This window comes from Corylus avellana, chromosome 1, assembly GCF_965113065.1.
Source record: "Corylus avellana chromosome 1, dhCorAvel1.hap1.2, whole genome shotgun sequence".
Lineage (NCBI taxonomy): Eukaryota > Viridiplantae > Streptophyta > Magnoliopsida > Fagales > Betulaceae > Corylus > Corylus avellana.
The window spans coordinates 13,608,197-13,632,743 of NC_142490.1; the positions used below are offsets into that span (position 1 = coordinate 13,608,197).

Below are 24,547 nucleotides of genomic sequence, written 5' to 3' on the forward strand. Positions count from 1 at the left end.
AGGAGCTGTAGGTCCTCCTAATCAAGCACTCATCAAAAAACTACAGAAGGAGATAGCCCAAATTCTGGATCAAGAGGAGGTTAAGTGGAAACAAAGGGCCAAGCAAACGTGGTTTGTCAAGGGAGATCGTAATACTGCTTTCTTTCATGCCTGGGCAAACCAGAGGCGCCAAAAAAACAAAATCACAAGCATCAAGGATGAGAATGGAGATGAAAAAACAGAAATGCATGAAGTGAGGCGGGCCTTTGTGGAATTTTTCCAGAAGCTTTATTCCACGGAAGGGTGTTATGGAGTAGAGGAATGCCTGGAGGGAGTTGGGGCTCGGGTTACCAAAGAGATGAATGACCAGTTGGTGGCTGAATTCACGCGAACAGAGATTGAAGCCGCGCTAGCAAATATGGTGCACATCCTTTGGAGTTGTCCCTCAGCAAGAGATGTGTGGCTGGAAAGTTCAAGAAAAATTCATAAATGTAATAGTGAGGCTGCTGATTTTAAAATGTTAGTAAAACAGCTAATGGGAATGCTCGAGAAAGCTGAGTTGCAACTGTTCGCAGTAGTGGCGAGGCAGCTTTGGTTCCGACGAAATAGGGTGGTTCATGGTGAAGCTTTGTCCACTCCTTCCATGGTTCTTCGACAAGCACGTGAACAGATAGAGTTCTATGAAGCGGCTGGGTCCCATGGAGTAATGGAAGCTGCACCAGAACAATTACCTGCTCAAAATCCTGTTTTAATGTGGAAGGCTCCTCCGGAGGGCTATATCAAACTCAACTGGGATGCTGCTGTGGAAAAAGAGACGAAGAGAGTGGGTCTGGGCGTAGTGGCGAGGAATCATAGGGGCGAAGTGTTGGCGATGTATTGTGACACGAAGGCGTTCATACAAGATCCTACTACGGTAGAGGCCTTGGCAGCAAGTCGAGCAGTCATGGTGGCAAGCAATCTGGATTGGCACAAGATTATTCTTGAAGGAGATGCTTTGGAGATTGTGCAGCGTCTTAGCAGGAGCGGGTCTTGGATGGGGAGTTTCGGATTGGTAATGGAGGCTATGAAGACCCATCTGTTGTAGTTCCAAGATTGGAAAGTTGAACACATCCCCCGCTGTGTCAATGAGGTGGCTGATAGTTTGGCAAAATTGGCTTTACATTTGTCATCTGAAAAACTATGGGTGGCAGATTTTCCTTCTAGTGTTTTACCACGTGTTAGTGCAAAGCAAAGCTCTTATCAATAAATTATATTCAGGTTTCAAAAAAAAAAAAAAATTACAAATGCTCAATCATATGTACCTCCTGTTATAATTACACTAGGACCATTGGTTCTTAATTTGCCTAACCAAAGTTTGGCATTAATAATTATGGTAAGTGTTTAGGGCTAATTTGTTGTGCACACAATCTAATGACTACCTGATTAAAGTGAAAACATTTTCATTAAGATTCTTTTAACCCACACGGTCATTTTTCACCCTTTTCCAAAAAATTAAAATTCTCTCTCAAAATACAGTAACAATTGGATTATGATCTTTTAGATGACAGATAGACGACCTAAATCTGAAATTTCAGAAACTGAAATTCCCCTATAAATTTCTGTAAATCCTGATATGTAACAATCATATAAACTCAATTATTATTCTGACTTTCAACTCAAAAGAGGAAAAATAATAATAATAATAATAAATAAAGAGTAAACATACCGTTTGAGGTTAACCAGCAAGTCAAAATGCTTTACAAACAATAATTCAACCAACACAAACTCATACGAACAAGATGCACAAATTCAAAACATATCAAGAAAAAAAAAAAAAAAAAACCCATTTCAGAGATCAAAATGTACATCAAGACAAAGTACATAAGCATACAGATTGCTAACCTAGGTAATTATTGGTAATTAATAATTATCATGTTATTTAATTATCTTAAAGCTCAAGCTGACACAAGATTAGTGGGCTTAATGTTCCTTCCTTTCACAACATTAACACAATCAAACCCACATCCACAGGTCGGGCTCTCCTCGAAATTAATGACAGCAAAATCTGCAGAAGCGATCCCCACAGAGAATGCAAGCTCATCATCTTCACGAGTGACTGTGACAATGCTGAGCCAGAAGAGGAGTACCTTAACTTTGATGCCACTCAAGCTTGAGATCTTGTCTTTTGCTATCACTCCCGTTATCGTCGACTTGTACTTGAGCTCGTAAGAATCAATGGTGAAAGTACATGTACCGTTGAGATACACTGAGAATTTACCTGTTGAGCTGTCAAGTTCGTAGCCCAATACGCCTTTGGGAAGAATGCCGACTGGGAAGTCGTATTCTTCAAGAGCTTCGTATGCCGTCAGCGCCGCAGATGGGGTTGACATAGAGATCAGAAAGAAGAAGATTATTAGGCATGGAATTGCCATAGGAGAGATGGGTTTTCGTTGGAAGATGGAACCCATTTTTCTTCTGTTCAAACTTCTCTGTGTGTTTGTGTGTGTGTGTGTTAGATGGGAGTTTGACCGTTTGGTTGTGTTGAGGCTGGTGGGAGGAAGTTGTAGGGATATTATATATATATTGATAAACGGAAGGATATTCCTTTTATATACCGCTGAGTCCCTCTCTTCTCTCTTGGGAAGATGCTATCAATCTCCGGCCGGCGACCCTTTTTCACTTCCTTGTATTGAGCTTCCATGGTTTTACTAGGAGGACCTTTTTATAAATTGATTTATCATTTATCAGTCCATGATAAAAATAATTAAAGAATTAATTATTATTAACTCTATATGCATTCATTAATCATTTTATCAATTATAAATTTTCGTTATAATTGGTGTGATAATTAAAGAAAAAATTTGATAAATTAATGTAATTAATTAGTGATTAACTTATTAATCATACATTTTTAGTTATTTCTTCTCTAATTATGGATCGTCGCATTAGTTGTATAAAAATTATAATAAAAATTGTATCACTCCAATTAAACGAAAAAGGCCATAAATTGTCTTCAAAAGGTAGTTCAATAGGCTGGGATCACGTCTAATAAAGTGGAGGTCACTAGTTCGAACCCCCCTACTTCCTCTTATGCGAATATGTCAAAAAAAAATAAATAAATAAATAAAGCCATAAATTATAAACTAATTAAGCATTTAGAGTACGTAGGACATTGACCTTTCTGCCCTTAGTGGCAAAGCTCTTGATGTGAACCCTCTTTCTCTCCTTAATATTCGAATTTTCTCACCTAAAAAGAAGACACAAAATCACTGGATTTATTACACTTCATTCCACACCCACAGTGCGGACACTCCACAAAATTCTCCACCGGAAAGCCAGTGGAAGCAACTCCGACGGAGAACTGGAGCTCGTCGCCGTTGCGAACCACTTCCACAATCTCGAGCCACAAGAAGACCACCTTCACAGTCACACCCTTCAAATTCTTGAGCTTGCCTTCGGATATCACGCCCTTTATGGTGGGCTCATACTTGAGGTGATACGAATTTTCAAGGGAAAAGCTACAGCTTCCATTGAAGTAGGCAGAGAACTCCCCTGTTTTTTTGTTTATTTCGTACCCTGTTACACCTCTGGGGAGAAGGCCGACCGGAAAGTTGTTGTCTTGAAGAACTTCGTAAGCCGAGGGCTTATCATCGCAAACCGCAAATGGGGTTGAACAGCAGATGATCAAAACGAAGAGAATTGCAGAGATCAGAAACGACATGATCAAAGACATGGGTTTTGGTTTCTAAATGGTGTTTGGTTATGCAGAAAATGGAGTACTGAGCAATTGGAGATCATATAGATGGAGACGTGAGTGCAGTGTGTTAGGAAATTAATCCTATTTCCCAAGACCCGTGAGATGCGAAAAATAAGAAGAATGCGGAATAACAAAGATAAGCAATCACACACGACACAAAGATTTAAGTGGTTCGGCTTAACAAGCCTACATCCACCGGCGGAGACGACCCGGAGAAAATTCACTATCAAAAGATGAGTACAAGAGAGTAACAGGGTGAGAAAACCACTCAAACCCAAAGCCCCAAATACACCCAATTCTCACTTTACCCAAAGGAGAATAATAACAAAAAAGGGAAAAAACACTCTCTTTCTTACTCTCACTTTTTCTCTCTTTTTTCTCCTCCCTTTGGTGCTTCACGTTTTTGGCACACACACAAATTCACCTTGTGCTTTGTTCCTTATATAGAAGCTTAACTCTCCTTTTACATGTTGGTCTAGGATTTCTACTATAAGTCAAACAAGGAGTCCAATAACACATAGGAGAAGGACTCCAAAACAAACTTGGACAAAAGTCTCCTAAACCCAAAAGGAGTAAACCGGTTGAACCAAAAAACCTCTCCTACTTGAAGAAGGAGACAAAATATTGGGTCCCACCATGACTTTTAATTCAAGTCATACTTAACAATCTCCACCTTGACTTGAATCCCATCAAGTCTACCAAAACGTGTCTCGTCCGATTGTCTCCGCCTCAGCCCCCAAGGGCAATCACACTCTACAAGTGTCACTCAAGTCCAAGTACCTCTTGAACTTGAGCATAGGACTTGGTTTAGACATAGCACCATGCCTCCCTATCTGTCCTGTCGACCATACAGCTTTATCCGATGACTCTTTCTTCCTGTAGACCCATCTACACCCTTTAGCCTTCTTTCCTTTGGGTAATTCTCCAGATTCCCAAGTTTTACCTCTCCGTAGTAACTCCACCTCTTTCAGTGTACTATTCTGAGTAGACGATGGATCTCCACTACAAGCCGTTAGAGCAAAAGAAACCATATCTTCAAAGCCATACCTCTTTGTTGCTTTTCGATCCTGTTTCTCTTTGCCTCTTGCTAAAGAATAAGACTCTTCCCGGTGCTGTAAGTTTCTTGAAGATTTTCTGTCATCACATTCATCCGTGAGTGAACACTGTTTATCAAGCTCCACCTCCACGAATTGTTTCTCTTTCTGCACTGTACTTTTAGAAAGATCATCTAAGTTAACAAACTCAGACTTCTTCAGTTCCTGCTCTGTAACTTCAGGTTCTGCACTTGACCCATCCTTGTACATAGCACACTCATTAAAAGTCACATTCCGACTTCTAATGATCTTCCGATTTTGATCATCCCAAAATCGATAACCAAAGGCCTCATCTCCATATCCAATGAAGAAACACTTACTAGATTTACCATCTAGTTTACTCATGGTATCAGACTCAACATGGACATACGAAGCACAACCAAAAACTTTCAGATGTGAAAGATTTACCTCTTTTCCACTCCAGACTTCTTCCGGTAGTCTATGGCTCAGGGGAACGGAAGACCCCCTATTTATCAGGTATGCAGCAGTGCTCACTGCATCAGCCCAGAAAGTCTTTGGTAACCCAGCATGCAACCTCATACTCCTAGCACGCTCATTGAGAGTTCTATTCATGCACTCAGCCACGCCATTCTGCTGCGGCATTCCTGGGATAGTTTTCTCCATTCTAATCCCATTCACTGCACAAAACTGTTTAAACCCCCTGTCTTCGTATTCTCCTCCATTGTCTGATCTCAAACGCTTGAGCTTCAAGCCCGTTTCAGTCTCAACCATGGCCTTCCATTTCTTAAAAGTCTCAAATACATCAGATTTACTTTTCAAGAAATAAACCCATACCTTCCTGCTTGAGTCATCAATAAATGTGATGTAATACCGCGAGCCTCCAAGAGATGCCACTGGTGCTGGACCCCACAAATCCGTGTGTACCAGCTCCAGCTTTCCAAGCTTAGGTGCTTTGCCAACTTCCGCGAAACTCACCTTCTTCTGCTTCCTTATGATGCAGCCTTCACACAAATCAGACTCAACTGACTTTAACCTCGGTAGTTTCCCTTTTGACATAAGTACCTTCATCTCTTTCCCGCTCATGTGCCCAAGCCTTCGGTGCCATAGTTTTGAGTCAGCAGTCGTATCTACAACAGCATCTGTATCCTTGCTGTTCATGGTCATATAGAGAGTATTTGTTTTATGACCAGTAGCCAAAATCATGGCTCCCTTGCTGACCTTCCACTTTCCACCATGGAAATGAATTGAATGCCCTTCTTCATCAAGCTGTCCTACTGAAATCAGATTCTTCTTCAGTTCAGGAACATGCCTGACCTTCTGTAGCTTCCATACCGAGTCACTGTGAACTTTAATGCGAACATCGCCTAGGCCCACAACATCCAGCGTCGTTCCGTCAGCCAAATACACCTTCCCGAAATCTCCAGCAACATAGTTCTCGAGAATTTCACGGATCGCTGTCGTATGAAAAGATACTCCTGAATCTAAGACCCAAGAATCAAGGGGACTGTCAACAGATAGAAGTAGGGCATCATATACTTCTTCTGTCACTACGTTTGCATAATCGTTCTCAGTCTCCTTCCGCAGTTCCCTGCAATTCTTCTTGTAGTGGCCAATCTTGCCACAGTTCCAACACTCAGGTTGTTGTCTGAATCTAGATTTGCTTCTCCCTTTTCTGGAATTTGATCTGCCTTGACCAGAGTTTCTATCTTGTCCTCTGCCCCGAGTCTCGAGGTTTAAAGCAGCACCAGAACAAGAGGCTTCACCCGCATCTCTTCTGCGAACCTCTTCACTGAGAATCAAATCCCTGACGTCTTCATAGCTTAGTTTACTCTTTCCTACAGAGTTACTCACAGCCATCCTCACTGCTTCCCAGCTATTTGGCAAAGATGCCAAGACGATCAACGCGCGAACCTCATCATCAAAATTAATTTCCACCGAGGATAATTGATTTGTGATGGTGTTGAACTCATTGAGATGATGTGCCACCGAAGCCCCTTCCGCCATCTTTAGGTTGAACAATTTCTTCATCAGATGCACCTTGTTGTTAGCCGACGGCTTCTCATACATGCTTGACAAAGCCGCCATTAGACCTGCTGCTGTCTTCTCCTTTACAACGTTGTGTGCAACTGATTTTGACAGTGATAACCTGATAACTGCTAGGGCTTTACGATCAAGCAGAGCCCACTCGCTATCATCCATGTCGTCAGGTTGTTCTTCCAAAAGAGGTTGATGAAGATCCTTCCCGTAAAGAATATCTTCAATCTGTACCTTCCAAAACCCAAAATCTTTGCCGTCGAATTTCTCGATTCCCATCTTTCCTTCTTCACCTGCCATCGCTCCCACTCGAACCAAAAGCTCTGATACCAGTTGTTAGGAAATTAATCCTATTTCCCAAGACCCGTGAGATGCGAAAAATAAGAAGAATGCGGAATAACAAAGATAAGCAATCACACACGACACAAAGATTTAAGTGGTTCGGCTTAACAAGCCTACATCCACCGGCGGAGACGACCCGGAGAAAATTCACTATCAAAAGATGAGTACAAGAGAGTAACAGGGTGAGAAAACCACTCAAACCCAAAGCCCCAAATACACCCAATTCTCACTTTACCCAAAGGAGAATAATAACAAAAAAGGGAAAAAACACTCTCTTTCTTACTCTCACTTTTTCTCTCTTTTTTCTCCTCCCTTTGGTGCTTCACGTTTTTGGCACACACACAAATTCACCTTGTGCTTTGTTCCTTATATAGAAGCTTAACTCTCCTTTTACATGTTGGTCTAGGATTTCTACTATAAGTCAAACAAGGAGTCCAATAACACATAGGAGAAGGACTCCAAAACAAACTTGGACAAAAGTCTCCTAAACCCAAAAGGAGTAAACCGGTTGAACCAAAAAACCTCTCCTACTTGAAGAAGGAGACAAAATATTGGGTCCCACCATGACTTTTAATTCAAGTCATACTTAACACAGTGGCAGTTGATTGATGCAACTTGGTTGAGGCTGAGCATTTTCGTCACAATTGTCATCAAAATGCTTTCAATGATTGTCTCTTCTCTCTTGCATGGCATGGCACTAATTTTCCGACCCTAGTTCCTTCTGCAAACTCCATAGTGTGCCGCGTGTTGCTTGGTTTGACATCTGTGCATAATTCCATTCCAAGAATTATAAACGAGTGCTCAAAAGCTTTTGGCAAAAGAAAGCCCCGCACTGTTCCAGCTACAGTGCGGAGATGACATTTGGCCAGCTTTTTAATTTTTTAATTTTTTAAGCAAAATATTAAAAAAAAAAAAAAAAAAAAGAAAACAGAGGGGAAAGATGGGGTGTTCCAGCCACCCCTTGGCCAAAATGGGGTGGCCGGATCACCCCATTTTTGGCCAAAGGGGTGGCTGGAGCCACCCCCTGGCCGATCTGGGGGTGGTCGAACCACCCCCGTGGCCAAGGGGGTGGTCCGGCCACCCCCTTGGCCCAAAAAAAAAAAAAAAAAAAAAGGATCGGTGCATTTGGGGGTGGCCGGACCACCCCCAAGGGGCTGGGGGTGGTTTCGGCCACCCCATACCGGCCGTATGGGGTGGCCGAAACCACCCCCAGCCCCTTGGGGGTGGTCCGACCACCCCATACGGCCGGTATGGGGTGGCCGAAACCACCCCCAGCCCCTTGGGGGTGGTCCGGCCACCCCCAAATGCACCGATCCTTTTTTTTTTTTTTTTTGGGCCAAGGGGGTGGCCGAACCACCCCCTTGGCCACGGGGGTGGTTCGACCACCCCCAGATCGGCCAGGGGGTGGCTCCAGCCACCCCCTTGGCCAAAAATGGGGTGGTCCGGCCACCCCATTTTGGCCAAGGGGTGGCTGGAACCACCCCATCGACCACCCCATTTTTGGCCAAGGGGGTGGCTGGAGCCACCCCATCTTTCCCCTCTGTTTTTTTATTTTTTTTTATTTTTTTTTTATTTTGCTTAAAAAATTAAAAAAAAAAATGAAAAAGCTGGCCAAATGTCAGCCCTGCACTGTAGCTGGAACAGTGCTGTTCCAGTTACAGTGCGGGGCTTTCCTTTGCCAAACATAGCTAAAGTGTTCTCGAATCTCAAAGTTTTTGTTTGAGGGCTCATAAAAATTTAAAATAAAAAATAAAAATTGGTGTTTTTTTTTTTTTTTTTTTTTTGACATGTTCACACAAGGGAAGGGGAGGAGGGATTCAAACTAGTGACCTCCCCTTTATTAGGTGTGGTTCATAGCCGATTGAGCTACCACTTAAAGACTAAAAATTGGGGTCTGTTTTCAGTAAATGGTTTGAGAAAAGAGCTAGATTTTAATTTATTCAAATCTAAATTAAATAATTTAATTTTTTTATTTTTATAATTTTAAATTTTTAAGATAAATGATAATTTAACATGTTATTAAAAAAGATGTTTGAAGTTTGAACTTTATTTTCACGTTTACTGCGTTTAAAGGGCTTAAAAATGCGTTTATCACTCAAAAAGTTAGATTAAAAAAAAAATACTCGTTTAGTAAAAAAATTAAAAGCGCTTTTAAGGATTTAGAATGCCTAAAAATAACAAAAATGCACTTTTTGACAAAAGTTTAAAAATAAAAATAAAACTTTTATTTCTTCAATTTGAATAAATGTTGGGTTATTATTACCATGCAACCCCTCAATGTTCAGTCACATGTGTTGTGCAAGACGTGGCAGAATTGCAAGGACGTGGCAACCTTGCAAGAAATGAGGAGGAAATAGGTGACAGATGGCAAGTAGTTGAATCAGGGGATAAAGGCAGCTGGCAGAAGACATTCTGGGAAGAGTGACGTGTAATAAAGGAAGTTAGTTGTTGTAACCGAATTTGTTTGTATTTTTCTTTTTGAGTTGTTAGAATTGATGTTAGTTGAGGAGTAAAAAATGAAGTTTAGATGGAAGGGTAAGTACGTTTTGAGTGGAATGTTAGTTCATGTTGAATTGGAGGTTAAATCATCCTCGAAATGCTTATTTGAATAAAGGATAAGCATTTTCTCTCTCTGTTTATAAGCTACCTGCTACATGTTCATTGATTTAACCATAATAGATACAGCTCATCATTTTTATGCCATCCCTACTGTTTCTTGTTCTATTATGAGTGCTATTCTTTTCTTGGTGGGTATGACTTTTGATTCATAGGTTAACATTGATTTAACCATGATAGATACAGCTCACCATTTGTATGCCATCCCTACTGTTTCTTGTTCTATTATGAGTGCTATTCTTTTTATTTCTCAGTGGGTATGACTTTTGATTCATAGGTTAAAGTGCACATTTTAACAAAATCATAGAAAGTGTATGTTTAGGCGTATGAAAGAAATTATTATTATTATTATTATTATTTAGCTAAAAAAGTAGGCTGGGAGACCAATTGTGACTATTCTATTTGTGAATGACCATAGTAGCACCTACTACTTACCCGTTGAGAGCCGCATAGTAGGGGTTTAGACAGTAGGAACCGCATGTGCACTCAAGTTCGATTGAGTCACAGCCTGATCCAGCCCCACCAAGGGCATCAATAAGAATGAAGATGGTTAATACTAATTAGGGATATGTGGGGATTCTCCATTGCTGAGATTCGAATCTATACCCTAGTATATGCCTAATCACTTTGAGGATTTCCTTGAGCCATTAAACCACTAAAATAATAGTTGAGAGTATGAAAGCAATAATAGTTGGAGAGGATAAAAAAAATTCATGTCTTTAAGCAACAAGCAAAATAGTGCATTTCAAAACACACTATTTTAAAAATAGTTTAAAGAACATTTTTTTTTTTCATCATAAATTTTATTAAACACTTAATTGTATTTTTAAAACTTATATTTTCATTAATTATGTCTTAAAATAGTTTTTTTTTTTTTTTTTTTAAACAACTAGTTTTCACACCAATGAAGACTTGAACTAAATAATTGTTATATTAGACCATCTCCAGTAATAATAGTCAGAATAGCTACTGAAAAAGTACAACTATCTACTTTACCTACTACTTTTTCTCTATTATCTTCAACAGATTATCTATTTCTTTCGCTACTTGCATTTAAATATTATTTTTTTGACAGTAAAATTCAACTCTTTTTTTTTTTTTTTGAGAGAAAGCAATCTTTATTCAGATAAAACTGAGAAATGCGGGACAAAGCCCTACATAGATAGAGCTAATTGCTCTAAAATAACAATGTCAAGAATACACTGGGGGGGTTCTTCAAGCCACACTTGGTCAGTTGAGATCTTTAAAGCGTGCTGGGCCATTTCATGAGCCGCTGAATTGGCTTCTCGTTTGACATGGCGAACGTTCCATCTACGGAGGGACCCCAAAGCCAATCTGGTGTCTTCTATGAGCTGCCCATACCGTAGCCAGTTTGGGTTTGGATCATTTATGGCCTTCACTACCATTAGAGAGTCCCCTTCCAAGAGAATGTCGTGAATGCCAACCTCTCTACAGAATTCCACTGCACAGAGTGCAGCAGAAGCTTCTGCTGTGACCGGTTCGTGTTCTGCCCATATGGGCTTGGCGAGGCCTGCTATCACGAATCCCTTCTCATCCCGGATCAATACACCTACTCCCATCCGCTTCTCCTTCGAGGCTATAGCTACATCCCAGTTCACCTTAAAAAAACCAGACGATGGAGGTTCCCATTTCTGCCTCCCAGCCGAGGGTACAACAGGTGCTGCTGGAGCCTTGGCGTTTGCGTTGTGGAAAAGTTGAAGAGATGTCTTGGCTTTTTCAACTACTTCGTCAGGATGGGTAAAGGGTCCCCCATGAAGCACTTCGTTTCGTCTCTTCCAAATTCCCTTGGCTATCATTGCAAATAATTCTAAATCCTCCTCTGGCAGCCGCTTCACCATTTCCTCCAGAATGTTCGTAAAACATGCACCCCCAACCACCATTTTTTGTAATTTTCTGCTGCTCCCACACCAGACATCCTGTGACGAGACACAGTCCCACAAAATATGGGCCGCATTTTCTGGGCTCCTGCAGCAAAACATACATTGGTCCTCCGGCAAGACTTTCCGCTTTTTAAGATTGGACTTTGTGGGCAGGATATTATTACAAGCTCTCCACAGAAACATTTTGGTGGAGTTTGGGATCTTCAGTTTCCATATCTTTTTCCAGATTGCTTGACCGGCACCACCAGACGAGCACTCCCCCCTCCTCCTTTCATTTCGTTCTATTTCCAAGTGGTAAGCGCTTCTAACCGAGAATTCACCGGAAGATGTCGCACGCCAGATAATTTTGTCTTCCCGATTATATCGGCTTAAAGGGATATTGCAGATTACTTCCGCCTCTTCTGCGCAAAAAGTTTGAGAGATAAGGTGTTTATTCCATTGCACCGGGTTCCCCTCCAAAAGATCAGCCACAACAGTTTCAGAGTCGAAAATTTGATTGGAGGACCATGGTTTGTAGGTACTGGGCGTGGGAATCCATTTATCACTTTTTATTCGGGCTGTTCTCCCATTGCCAATGCGCCAAATAATACCTTCTTCTAATAAATCTCGTCCCGATAAAATACTCCTCCAAGCGAAAGAGGGACGGTTACCCAATTTTGCCGAAAGAAAAGATCCCTGCTGGTAGTACTTTGCTTTAATAATTCTGGCGGATAGGCTTTCGGGGAATTGCATGAGTCGCCAACCTTGTTTAGCAAGGAGAGCTTTGTTGAAACCGATCAAATCCCGAAATCCCAATCCTCCTATATCCTTAGCCCTTCCCATTTTCTCCCAGCTCATCCAGTGAATTTTCCTGTCGTTCTCCTTATGACCCCACCAAAACTTCTGCATCAATTGATTAATCTCCTTACACAATTCTTTGGGAAGGAGAAAGATACTCATGCTGTAGGTGGGAATAGCTTGCACTACCGCTTTTAAAAGGACCTCTTTCCCTGCCTGTGAAAGTAATTTGGTCTTCCAATCAGAGACCCGCCGCTTCACCCGGTCTGTCAAATTTTTGAATTCGCCAATTCGGGATTTGCCCACCAACGCCGGCAGACCCAAATAAGTATCAAACCTCTGTGTTGCTGGGACACCGACAACTGCCAAAATACGCTCCCGGTCAGTTTGGCTTGTGTTTCGGCTAAAAAAGATTGAAGTCTTGTCGTTGTTCAGTTTTTGGCCCGACGCTTGCTCGTAAGCCTCCAGCACCCCTTTTAGGTAGTTCCACTCCTGTTCAGTAGCTTTGCAGAAAAGCAAACTGTCGTCAGCAAAAAACAGATGGTTTAATCTCAAACCTTTGAAAGAAGTAGGGACCCCCTTCAGTCTCCCCGTCGATGCCTCATGTGTGAGTTTTGCGCTTAGGACTTCTGCACAAAGTAAGAAAAGATATGGAGATAGTGGGTCTCCCTGTCGGATACCCCGGGTAGGCTTAAAAAAACCCACAGCTGAACCATTCACAATAACAGAGTAAGACACAGTGGTAATACATTTCATCACAAGATCAACCCATTTATTTGCAAAGCCCATACGCCTCATCACCTTTTCAAGAAAGACCCATTCTACACGGTCATATGCTTTGCTCATATCGAGCTTTACCGCCATATACCCCACTCTTCCACACATACGAGAGTGCATAGTGTGTAAAGTTTCATAAGCTGCCAAAATATTATCTGAAATTAACCGACCCGGAATGAAGGCCGATTGGTTACCAGAGATAATATTTGGTAGTAAAATTTTAAGACGATTTGCCATGACTTTTGAAAGAATCTTATAAACCACGTTACAAAGACTGATGGGTCTGAAATCCGACACACCTAGAGGGTGAGTCTTTTTGGGAACCAAAGCAATATGGGTATAATTGATTTCAGAATCTATTGTACCAGAATTAAAAAAATTCTTGATAGCAAAAGTTACCTCCTCACCCACTGAATCCCAATGGTCCTGGTAAAAAGCAGCAGGGAAGCCGTCTGGACCGGGTGATTTTAAAGGGGCCATTTGGTGCAGAGCTAGAGTGACCTCATCCATTGTAACCTCACGGAGCAGCCTCCCATTCATCTCCTCCGAAATCCTGGCAGATATGACTTGTGTACATTCATCAATCTCTTTGGTTTCTGATGAGGAAAGAAGTTCCTGAAAATATTCCACAAAAGCACCTTCCACCTCAGATGGGTCTTCCCTGTAAACTCCAAATTGATCCATAATTGAATTAATCTGGTTCATCCTTCTTCTCTGTGAGGCGCTAGCATGAAAATATTTTGAGTTTTTATCTCCATGGGCCAACCACGTTTCTTTTGCCCTCTGACGCCATTTCAAGTCCATTTGCGACATTAGTTCCTGTGCTTGCATTTGTTGGTTGTTTATTTCTTTCACATCCCATTTCCCGTTGTCAGCTTGTAAGGATTTCACCTTTTCCAGAATTCGACTAACTTCCCCTTCAGTGGGGTCTTTGTTGATTTTCTTCCAAAGGAGAAAAGAGCTTTTACTTTGCTTTAAATTCCCCACTACGTGGCCCCACCCATTATAACCTGGTTGCTTGACCCTCCAAATTTTTTTGACCACTTGTTTTACTTCTTTTTGGTTCCACGCCACCTCATAGCGAAAATTTCCTGCATTTTTCCTTCTTCTGTGGATCCGCTTTTGGAACTGGATATACAATGGGGAGTGGTCAGAGGTACATGTAGATAAAATCTCAATTCGCCTAACAGGGAAGCGATCTTGCCATTGAACGTTAGCCATTGCCCGATGCAGTCGTTCCTTTATAAATTCTCCTCCCTCTCTCTTGTTGTTCCAGGTAAATTTAGGTCCAGAAAAACCTAAATCCACCAACTGACATGATTCAATAGCACTTCTGAAGTCTTCAATCTGCCTTTGGGCCTTTCTACATTTACCCCATTTTTCTGAAAGATCAACTATTTCGTTAAAATCTCCCAAGCAGAGCCAGGGTACAGGATCAAAATTGCGAAGGAGACGCAGTAGATTCCATGACTCAGGCCGCTTGCTGACCTCAGGGTGGCCATAAAAACAAGTTAATTTCCAGTTTTGTTCGTTTACTTCCGTCTTCACTATAGCATTAATGTGACGTCTGCATTTAAATATTATTATTATTATATCATTGTCAACACTTAATTAAAATTATTAAATTGACATTATCTCCTTGCATTTAAGTGTTATATTCTTTTTTTTAGTAAATGTTGACATTGAAGTCATTAAATTATTCTTGCCAAATATTATATTGAGAAATATTGAATCAATTTCAAATATTCAATTGCCATTGAAATCATGAAGTTAATTTCATGCATTTAAAAAATAAAAAAACAAACAAACAAACGTGCGATCAATGGAGGATCATGTGAACAAACAACCTCATTAAACTAATAAATACAAAGCCATAAGTCTAATCAACAGTAAGCATCATAAAAACAAAACAACATAAAACAAGGATGAAAGCATAAAATAATAATAATAATAATAATAATAAAAAGGAAACTAAAGAGAAATATCAAAAAAAAAAAACCGTAGAGAGAAAGATGATAGCAGAGATTGAATACTTGAAGACCATTTGTTTGTTTAAAGGGGACAGCAGAGAGAAAGAGGAATATAATAAACAAAGAAACCCATTATTTTTTCTCAATTTTTTATTTTCTAGTGTGTGTGAACAGTAAATATGGTAATTAGCCTATTTACTGTTCATACAAGATGAAAAATTTACAAATTAACTATTCTGTTGAAGACAAAAAAAAAATAACTCAAAATAACCAAATTTAATTATTTTAAGTCATTTGACTACTGTTTTGGAGATAATGGCCATACGGCTATTGCTGTTTAGTTTTTATGATGGCTCAATCAATGATCCGTTGGAATAGCTCCTACAACAACGTGTTGAAAATGTAGGGGGCAAAATGAAAAAAAGCAGCTCGTAAAAAAAAGTCCAAAAGCTTATGGAAGACTGCAGAGGCAACATCAGTCCGCACGCATGCATAATTGTGTTATAAAGCAGATGGTGACGCCTTCAAATTCTCAATAAACTTTTCTAGCCAAAAAGAAAAAAAAAAAAAAAAAAAAAAAAAAAAAAAAAAAAAGACAAATTTTGTCGTGACAAACAGTAACTCAATTTTTACCATGTCAATAATTCTTGACATAGCAAAAGTAGCACATCAATAAATTTTTTTTGACGTGTTGAATGTGACATGTCAATATTTATTGACGTGTTACATACAATACATCAGGATTTCCTGACGTGCCAATATTTGACACGTTAAAAAATTTAAATTCAATTTAATTTTTAAAAGTTTTATTTAAATAACTTAATATTTAAATATTTATTGACGTGGTAAATTTTGACACGTCAATATATATATATATATATATATATATATATATATATATAATTTTTGTTTTTTATTAGGAAATAATTTTAAATGAAAATAAGACTCAAAATCTTTCCGGATCTTTATTAAATACCTCTGTTGCTGCTCTTGGCCTTCCGATCCGGATTTCTTTGATTTATTATTTTCCATGCAGGATTTCTTTGATTTATTATTTTCCATGCAGTAATATAGAAATTATATATATATATATATATATATATATGTTTTCTGCTCTATTTCTTTCCCTTTTTTTTTTGAACGAGAAATTTCTGACGTGGTAAAATGCTGGCACGTCACTAAAAAAATCGGAACATTCAACTTTTTCCCTCTTCTTTCCCTCTTTTATGATTTATTCTTTCCCGATCTTCTTTTCTTTTAATTCTAGATCTTCTTTCCCTCTCTCAATCTCCATCTTCTCTTTGCCTGCGCGGCCAACTCCCTCTTCTCTCTCAATCTCTCTACACGGCAGAAGAAGAAGAAAAAGAAAGGAGAAGAGAAGAAGAAGAAAAAAAAAAAAAAAAAAAGAGAATATAAGAAGATTTTTTGGGTTTTTGAAGATTTGGTGGGTTTGACGTTTGTGTTTTTAATTTTTCATGTTGATTTTTTTATTTGGGTTTTTGATTTTTTGAAGATTTTTTGGATTTGGGTTTTTGAAAATGGAGGAAAGAAGAGAGAGAGAGTGAGAAAATGGAGAAAAGAAGAGAGGGAGAGCTAGCTGGAGAATTAACGAAAATGGAGAAAAGAAGCTAGAGAGGGAGAGAGCTGGGAGAAACTACGTTGGTGAAAAGAACTAAAAAATATATATTATTTTAATTAAAAAATAATTTAAATTAATAATTTTTTAATTGAAAAAAAATTTCCAGAGAAAATTTTAAAAAAGAAAAATTATTATTTTTTTAATAATTTTTTAAAATTTTTCTGACATGTGAGAAAATTTTTCTGACGTGTCAAAATATTTCTGATGTGTTACTATTGATACATCAGAAATTTTTTATTTCTGACATCCAAAATTTTAACATCTGACACACATAAAAAATGCCACATTAGTAACATTTATTGACGTGTCAGACCACTTAACACATCAAAAAATGCATGTCAGGAAAAAATTATTTTTTTGTCGTGTTAGCAAAATCCAACACCCTTTTTTGAGAAAAAAAAAAGAGAAGATATTGTTTTACCATATGAGATATGCAGACAGATTATGAATAGGCAGAATTTTCTTCTAAATTTTGGGGGAGAAAATTGAATGTGTTGTTTACATATTTTTTAGAGTAATGCTTTCCCATTCCCCTGCTTTCCCATAAAGCCAATATAGCTAATATAGTGCGGTTTCTACAACATTTGATAAATGAAAATTAGTTATTTAACCGGGAGATCACAGAAACATAGGCTTTATAGGGATATAGAGGTAATAAATAGAATTACTCTAACAACCAAAAAAATGTTTTTAAGTGTTTTGGAGAGTATAATTTTTTCTTGGTTTTAAAAAAATGTTTTAATGTCAATATGAGGTTCATATTTGAGAAAATGTTTTCAACAAAGTACAACTGCTTATGAGAAACACAATTAGATGTAGATCAATATTTGTTAAAAACAAAAGAAAAAAAAGTCAAGGGCCACCCCAAACACAATGGGGTGGGTTGTCAAAATAATAAGTTAGAACATCTCTGACAAGGTTTGTAAATTAGCTTTTTAGCTAAATTTAGCTATTATGTTCTATCTTCTTCCTCTAGCAGACATTGTAAAATGAAAATTTTTTCTACAATTACCACAGTAAACTTTCAAATATGAAAGTTTACTGTAGTATCTGTAAGTAATATAATATGATTTCCCATTTTCTTATTTTATTCTTCTGTCTCTCTCCCTCTTTTTCTTTATTTGTCTGGTTCATCTTCCCCGAAACACATTCTCACCCAACATTTTTTTTCCTCTTCCTCTCTTTCTCTACCACTTTCTCTTCTTCTCTCTTATCATGGATTCCTCATCACGGATTCTTCTCTCTTCTCTCCCACTCATCTTCCTCCACCACACATGAGATCACTGGTTCACTCTCCTTCAATTAAATCCAAAAAATCACACCCCAAAATCCTTACCCATCAAACCAAATCGACTCCCATCAAAAAATCACAACCAAAATTCACACCCATCAAACCAAATCGTCCCCAGTGAGAGATGTTTGTGGAGCATAAATGGATTTGTGGATAATCTTTGCAATCCTAGTTCTATGGTGGTGAGCGAGAGTGAGAGACGGTAAAGGGGATTTGGACTGGAAAATGAATCGGGGGAGAGGTTGTTGTGCGTGGTGAGGGAGAGAGAGCAGTGGGAAAAAATAGATTAAACAACAATATTTAAATAAAGTAGATAATAAAATAAATAGTCCGCTGGAGTTCATTATGAAAATGTAGTAGCTAAATTAGAAAAAGTTGATTTTGAGCAGCTAAAATAGCCATAGCTGCTGGAGATGCTTTTTAATTCTTGACTCCACAAAAGTTAAGCACCTGCTGTCAAATTATAAAAAGTGGGTGTTGTGAAGTGTTTGCTAATGTATTTATTTATTTTAAAAATACTTTAACAATAATAACCAACATCATTTTCTTTGCCATGGCATCCTACATCAAAAATGGGTCACCGTTTTTAATTTAAGTCTAAACACAATCTTTTCACGATTTTCATCAAATATAAGAATGCACCATCTAAAGTGTAAAAATTTCAGATCATTGTCCAAATTACACTCATCAAACCTCTAGATTCTTCAGCATGTTAGTATGAAACACCAAGTTTCTTGTATTTCCTAATCTGATTTTCTTTCTTTCTTTCTTTCTTTTTAATCTTTTTATTCAGGAATTCCCTAGCAGATTCAAACAGGATGTAAATATGTAAATATTGAATTTAAAAGCAACTATCAGTTGGATCTTGTACTATTTTAGATAAATCATATGCTGCCGTTCCTCCATCTGTGCCTGCAATCTTGATGTTCTTTTTAACCAAGCACTTCGAAGTCTTTTCTCATGTTGATCCAAAGGCTAATCATTTGCAAAATGTCATCCTTTGATTTGATCATTCCAAATAATGCAGCTATTTCTCAGTTAAAAAATGTTATCTACCACATTTTTATCCCACAAGATTGATGAGACAATCCTAACCAACCCTATGATCATTCATTGTTAAAAAAAAAATTAAAAATTAGTTGAGACAGTCACGTTAACATTGTGGAATAATATTGAAATAAATATATGGTGTGGTATATGGCACTACTCTTCTCTCCTAAGTTTAACAACAAAGCAGTAAGCCTATTCGTCCTCCCACCCACTAAACTAGGGATTGCACTTACCCATGTCCCCACTTCAATTCCTTTTTCAAGTCCCTCCATCCACACCACATCAAGAAATATTACAATATATTTTTGGTCATAAGCCATTACACCTGGCATGATATGGTAATAACAAAGGTCACAAGCAGCCTTTCAAGAGTGCATCAACATCATGCAGCTAGTAATTTACTTCCTAAATTGGTGCTTACCACCTTCGTACAGCTGATTTGGTTACTCTTACTCAGATCCCAATTCATCGGTGACACTTCTATTCCTTCACTACTCATCAATGATCTATAAAAAGACATGTTACCCATCATTCTTTCAACTATCATAGAAGAGTTTAAGATAGTCATATCGTGATGCTTAGAAGAGTTTGCATGTAAGGATAGAGTCGCATTTGCATCTATAGGTCAGAGATCAGCCCGAGGAAATCGAAGTAAGATGTAACAGCAAAACAACTAACATGGCTTGAAAAAATTCAATACACAAACAAATACATAACTATGAAGGTGATGCATACAAAAAAAAAAAAAATGCATATTTCCTTGACACAATCAGAGGACAACAATTGACAGGCTTTATCTTTAAGCAAATAAAGTTAACAATGAACGAACCACTATGAAAGAATACCAACTGCAATCAGAGCAGATAAGGGAAAAAGATAGAGGATTGTACATACAGTCAAGCATTCAATCAGCTAACATCCTTCAGTCTTCTTATCAAAGCATCAAGAGACTTCTTTTTTGGGTTCGGCTTGGCTCCCCGTGACCCAAAGGTTCCAAACAGCCGATCTGATTGATCCCTCAACTTCTCTGAAATCGTCACGACTTTCCGGTAGTCCAAAGTGTTGTAACTCCTTGCCCTGATTACTGGATTCATAAAATTCTCCGGATGATCGCTCAAAAGCAAACTAACCAATTGCCTTGATTCAGCAAGCGCCTTTTTCAACTGATTTGCATCCCCTTCTGAGAAAATAAGAGCTTGATTATCCGCAAATGATTCCAAAAGCCGGATATCAACATCAATCCCAATGATTGCATTTAGATTAAACTTCTTAACCGAGTCTCCACATAGAACTCCAACAATATTCTCGGAGATGTGAGAAATAACATCTTGTAAAACCCTTTTAAGGACCTGAGCCGGCAATATCTGCTGAGCAGTCGAAACCAGAGTTTCCAAGTATATAATCACCTCATTCACATATTCATTCCCATTCTGTGCAGGTTCATCAGCCATCCAATTCACGTTCTCAATCAACGTCATGAACCCATCAACCTTCGCTTTCAGCAACCCTGAGAGCATTTCTTCGGCCGAATCACGCGCTTTGCCCAACGGAAACTGTCTCCTACCCCTCTCAGCCATTCTCAAGGAAATCCCCGAGAGCTGCGCGGCATGACGAAAGAAGAAATCACACGCACGCTCCATGACAGCCATATTCGCCGCCATCTGCATTGCCTGCGAAACCCCATGAACAGAAGTAGTGATCAGCTTCAACAAAGCCTCATCCAAAACCTCACTCAACAGCCTATCCAAGTACTTCTTCACAACATCGTAAAAATCCAACTGCCCTCCATACGACATGAAACTCACGGAATCCTCCACAAACGACCTCACGATTCGACAACAATCCGGCACCGTGGATGAGAACGGCGCCACGTAAGGAAACGCTGGCACAATGTCCGACGTCTGGAGCTGAAACGACAGCACATTCATCGAATACTCGTACTCCTTCTTCATCAACATCTGCTCAAACTTATCCGCCGCAAGGGCTTCACTAATCTGTTTCCGACAATCGGACAACAACAATTCGTGGTACTTGTCCCTATGTTTGCTCAATACATCTAACAAAGCATCGACTGGGTAGCCATATCTCCTCAGAGTCACTCCCAGTAAGCTCACATAGTCCTTAATCAACAGCAAGTGGTTCGCGGTCTGCATCCTAGAGAACTGATCCTCTAACACCGAGCACATTTTGCTCACAGCGGTCTCCCACAGGTTCTCGACCTCTATTTTCGAAATCAAACTTCCTCCTGTCCTCATAACCCTATCCTCCACGATGAAGAACCCGGCGATTTGAGCGAAAAATGTTTGGTGAGATTCGAGGAAAGGAGTCATAGACGATACCTGAAAGTCCGACGTCAATTGGAGCTTCCGGTTCTCGAAGTAGTACTGCTTGAACCGGTCCTCGAGCCCTAGGGTTTGGTGTATGTGATAGGCTCTGTACAGAGGAGTCAAATCGAAGCCGTTGGTACTGTCACCGTGGTTGTCCTCCTCGTCGTCTTCTTCTTGGAGAGCGTAAACGCAGTCCCGGAGGCTGAGCCGGCTCTGCTCCTCGGCTTGGCGCTGCTTGATCCGGAGATCCTCCTCGCGCTGGCGCGCCGAGGAGGCTTGGCCGATGGCTAACTGGCCGAGGTTCCTGCTCACCACCCGGATCTCCACCAGCCAATCGCCGAACTGTTTACTCACCTTCCTCTCTATGTGAGCCCTAATCGCCGGAATCTTCTTCTCCAGCATTCTCCTCAGAGTAGACGAGGGCGTTTTGTCCAAAAACTCAGTCTCTATCGAGTCCAAGCACTTCAACGCCATGTAGAGGTTGCTGTTGGACAGGTGGTGATTGGATCGGGCACAGACCTCGATCAAGCGGATACTCGTGGCGAGCGACTGGAGCGCGAGATCGACGTTCACCGAAACGGTGCGTGCCTCGAGGAAGGCGTCGAGGGAGGAGAGGAGTGGGCCGGCGACGGACTGGAGCCTGGAGTTAGAGTCGGAGAGAGCGGACTTGAGGGATTCGACGTCGGAGAGGAGGGACTTGAGGTCGTCGACGGCCATGATGAAGTCCTGGTAGTGGGCCTTGCAGACCTCCTCGATTTCCGACTCCTTGGATCGCGCAAAGTGGCGGAGGTGGTGGTGCAAAGTCTCGGGCTTCCCCGACGAGAAGGCCTTGCGGATGAAGGGCCCCAAGTCCTCGTTGTTGCATATGGCCGAGGAGAGCAGCATCTGCTCCAGCTTGTCCGCTGACTCCGCGCCGTTCTCGGCGGCGGAGGCTGGACCCACCTTCCGGCGTGACTTCGTGGAGTTCATCGTGATGCGCGTGGATTGTGAAAAGCGGTGGAGATTCGGATTTATTTGATGCAAGAGAAAGTGGGGGAGGTTGGGAGTTGGTAATTTGAGGGACTGACTTAATGCATTTTGGTAATTCTAACGCGGGTGATACTTTGACTTGCTGGGTCGTACCGGAACGGTGTCTGGGACTCTGAGAAAGAAAGAGTTTTCATTGGATGGTAAATTTCAGTTGGACGGAGGAGATCTAGGAGTCGCGGCTACAGGTGGTCAATCGATGGAGATTACTGTTGACACATAATCGAAGAAAATAAATACAAAAATCCTGTCCTGGCGTTTCTGCTGCAATGGTTTATGGTTACCTTAATTTACTCACACTTTTAAGGTGCGTTTGAGATTGAGATTTTGTAAAAATAATTTACGATTTTAAAAGATATCGCAAAACGTATAGCGTTTGATATTACGATTTAAAAAATACTTAACTTAAAATAGAAAAATAATCTACGATTTCAATAAGCAAGCTATGAAGTATTTATTTAAAAAAGTGTGAATTTAAACCAAAATCATGAATTTGCATAATAAATATTTAATAAAAAAATAATTTTTAACATGTTTTATCAAACATCTTTACGATTTTAAAAATTAGCGATTTTAAAAACGCGATTTTAAAAATCGCACTTATTAAAATCGCAATCTTAAATAGACCCTTAATTTTACATTATAAATTACCATTAAATTTTAAAGACATTATTATTAAGTTTTGAATCTAATTACAATTTTTAGTGTTACCTTACGATGTATTTAGAAATATATGAGTAAAATTGTGTGTAGCATTTTTCTTTCAGCAATATTATGCATTTTAATTAATTAAAAATCATCATTCTCTATTTCACCTAACATTTTTTTTCAATACAAACTCTAAACATTTTACATACGATGGACTCACGCAGGTTGTCCTAGCATTTATAATAACAGATGTGGATACTTGTTAATATATGCTATGTGTTTCTTTATCTTTCAAAAGAGTTTGTACATAGAGATTAATTGAGATGTAGCTGTGGAGAAGGTGCTAAGAATAATAGGGATTGGACCTATTTTACGAGACCATGAAGGTAGAGTCCTCGCAGCACGTAGTTTGACGAAGAATGTTTTGGTTGACCCTATTGTTGCGAAAGCTCCGACAAGCTTTGGAATTTTTTAGGAAAATAGGCTTCTTTGATGTAGTTATAGAGGGTGATGCCTTGCAATTGTTAACGCGGTCCAAGCAAAGCACAAAAATTAGAGTAGGTTCGGGCATATTGTAGATAGGATTCAAGAACGGGTGCGTTTGCTGAGATCATGTACGATTGAACATATTAAAAGGGACGCAAATTCTACAGCTCATGGTTTGGCTAGATAAGCTATAAAGCATGTCATAAATTAGGTTTGGCTTGAGAAAATTTCAATTTGTATCTATGGTATTGTAATTAGAGAGCAATTTGCCTTTGATTTTTTTTTTTTTTTTTTACATGTTCACACAAGGAAAGGGGGAGGAAGAATTCGAACTAGTGACCTCCGCTTCATAAAGCATGGTCCACAACCGATTGAGTTACCCCTTGACGACAATTTGCCTTTGATTGATGTGTCCTTGTGTCACGTCCGAACCTTAAAAAAAATTTAAAATTAAAATTTTAAGTTAGAAAACGTGTGAACCGTGAACTTTCTCTTTCTCTTTTTCTCTCTTCCCCCGTTTCAAACGAAAGCTCTTCACCTCCATCTCTCTTTCCTCTTCCCTCTCTCCTCACTGATGGTTGACCATTGGCAACCATGAATGTCGAGCACTGTTGGTGACGTGCCACCCACATCTCTGGCAATGAGCTATCCATTGTCAAAATTCCCAAATTTCAAAATATCCAAAATCTCCAAGCGGGCCAACCCACTATAATTTGTTTTTCCTTCTTCTCTTTAGAGTAAAGACTACCCTTTGGTTATAAACTACTCATCATAACTGAAATCGAATAATTGGCATGTCACCAAGTCACTATCTTCTTTTTAAAAAAAGGACTTCTCAAAATTTCTCATTGTAAATTTATTCTATTGTGCATACGCTTGCGATGTTTCTGTCT

General features: G+C 39.6%; 3 protein-coding genes across 3 annotated transcripts; all 3 read right to left on the reverse strand.

Moving 5' to 3' along the window:
* Positions 1-1,691: 1,691 nt before the first annotated feature.
* LOC132172026 (uncharacterized protein At5g01610-like) lies at positions 1,692-2,481 on the reverse strand. The gene has a single exon (XM_059583448.2). The coding sequence runs from the start codon at positions 2,424-2,426 to the stop codon at positions 1,914-1,916; it is 513 nt and encodes a 170-aa protein (XP_059439431.2). The 5' UTR covers positions 2,427-2,481; the 3' UTR covers positions 1,692-1,913.
* Positions 2,482-3,148: 667 nt separating this feature from the next.
* On the reverse strand, positions 3,149-16,219 carry LOC132173049 (uncharacterized). Its single transcript, XM_088513491.1, has 3 exons — positions 16,164-16,219; positions 10,989-14,784; positions 3,149-3,703 (listed from the first exon to the last, which is right to left on the reverse strand). Exons 1-3 carry the CDS (start codon positions 16,217-16,219, stop codon positions 3,206-3,208), a joined length of 4,350 nt encoding a protein of 1,449 aa, XP_088369617.1. The 3' UTR covers positions 3,149-3,205.
* Positions 16,220-19,941: 3,722 nt separating this feature from the next.
* SEC15B (exocyst complex component sec15B) lies at positions 19,942-22,639 on the reverse strand. The gene has a single exon (XM_059582008.2). It carries the CDS (start codon positions 22,461-22,463, stop codon positions 20,076-20,078), a length of 2,388 nt encoding a protein of 795 aa, XP_059437991.2. The 5' UTR covers positions 22,464-22,639; the 3' UTR covers positions 19,942-20,075.
* Between the last annotated feature and the right edge of the window lie 1,908 nt (positions 22,640-24,547).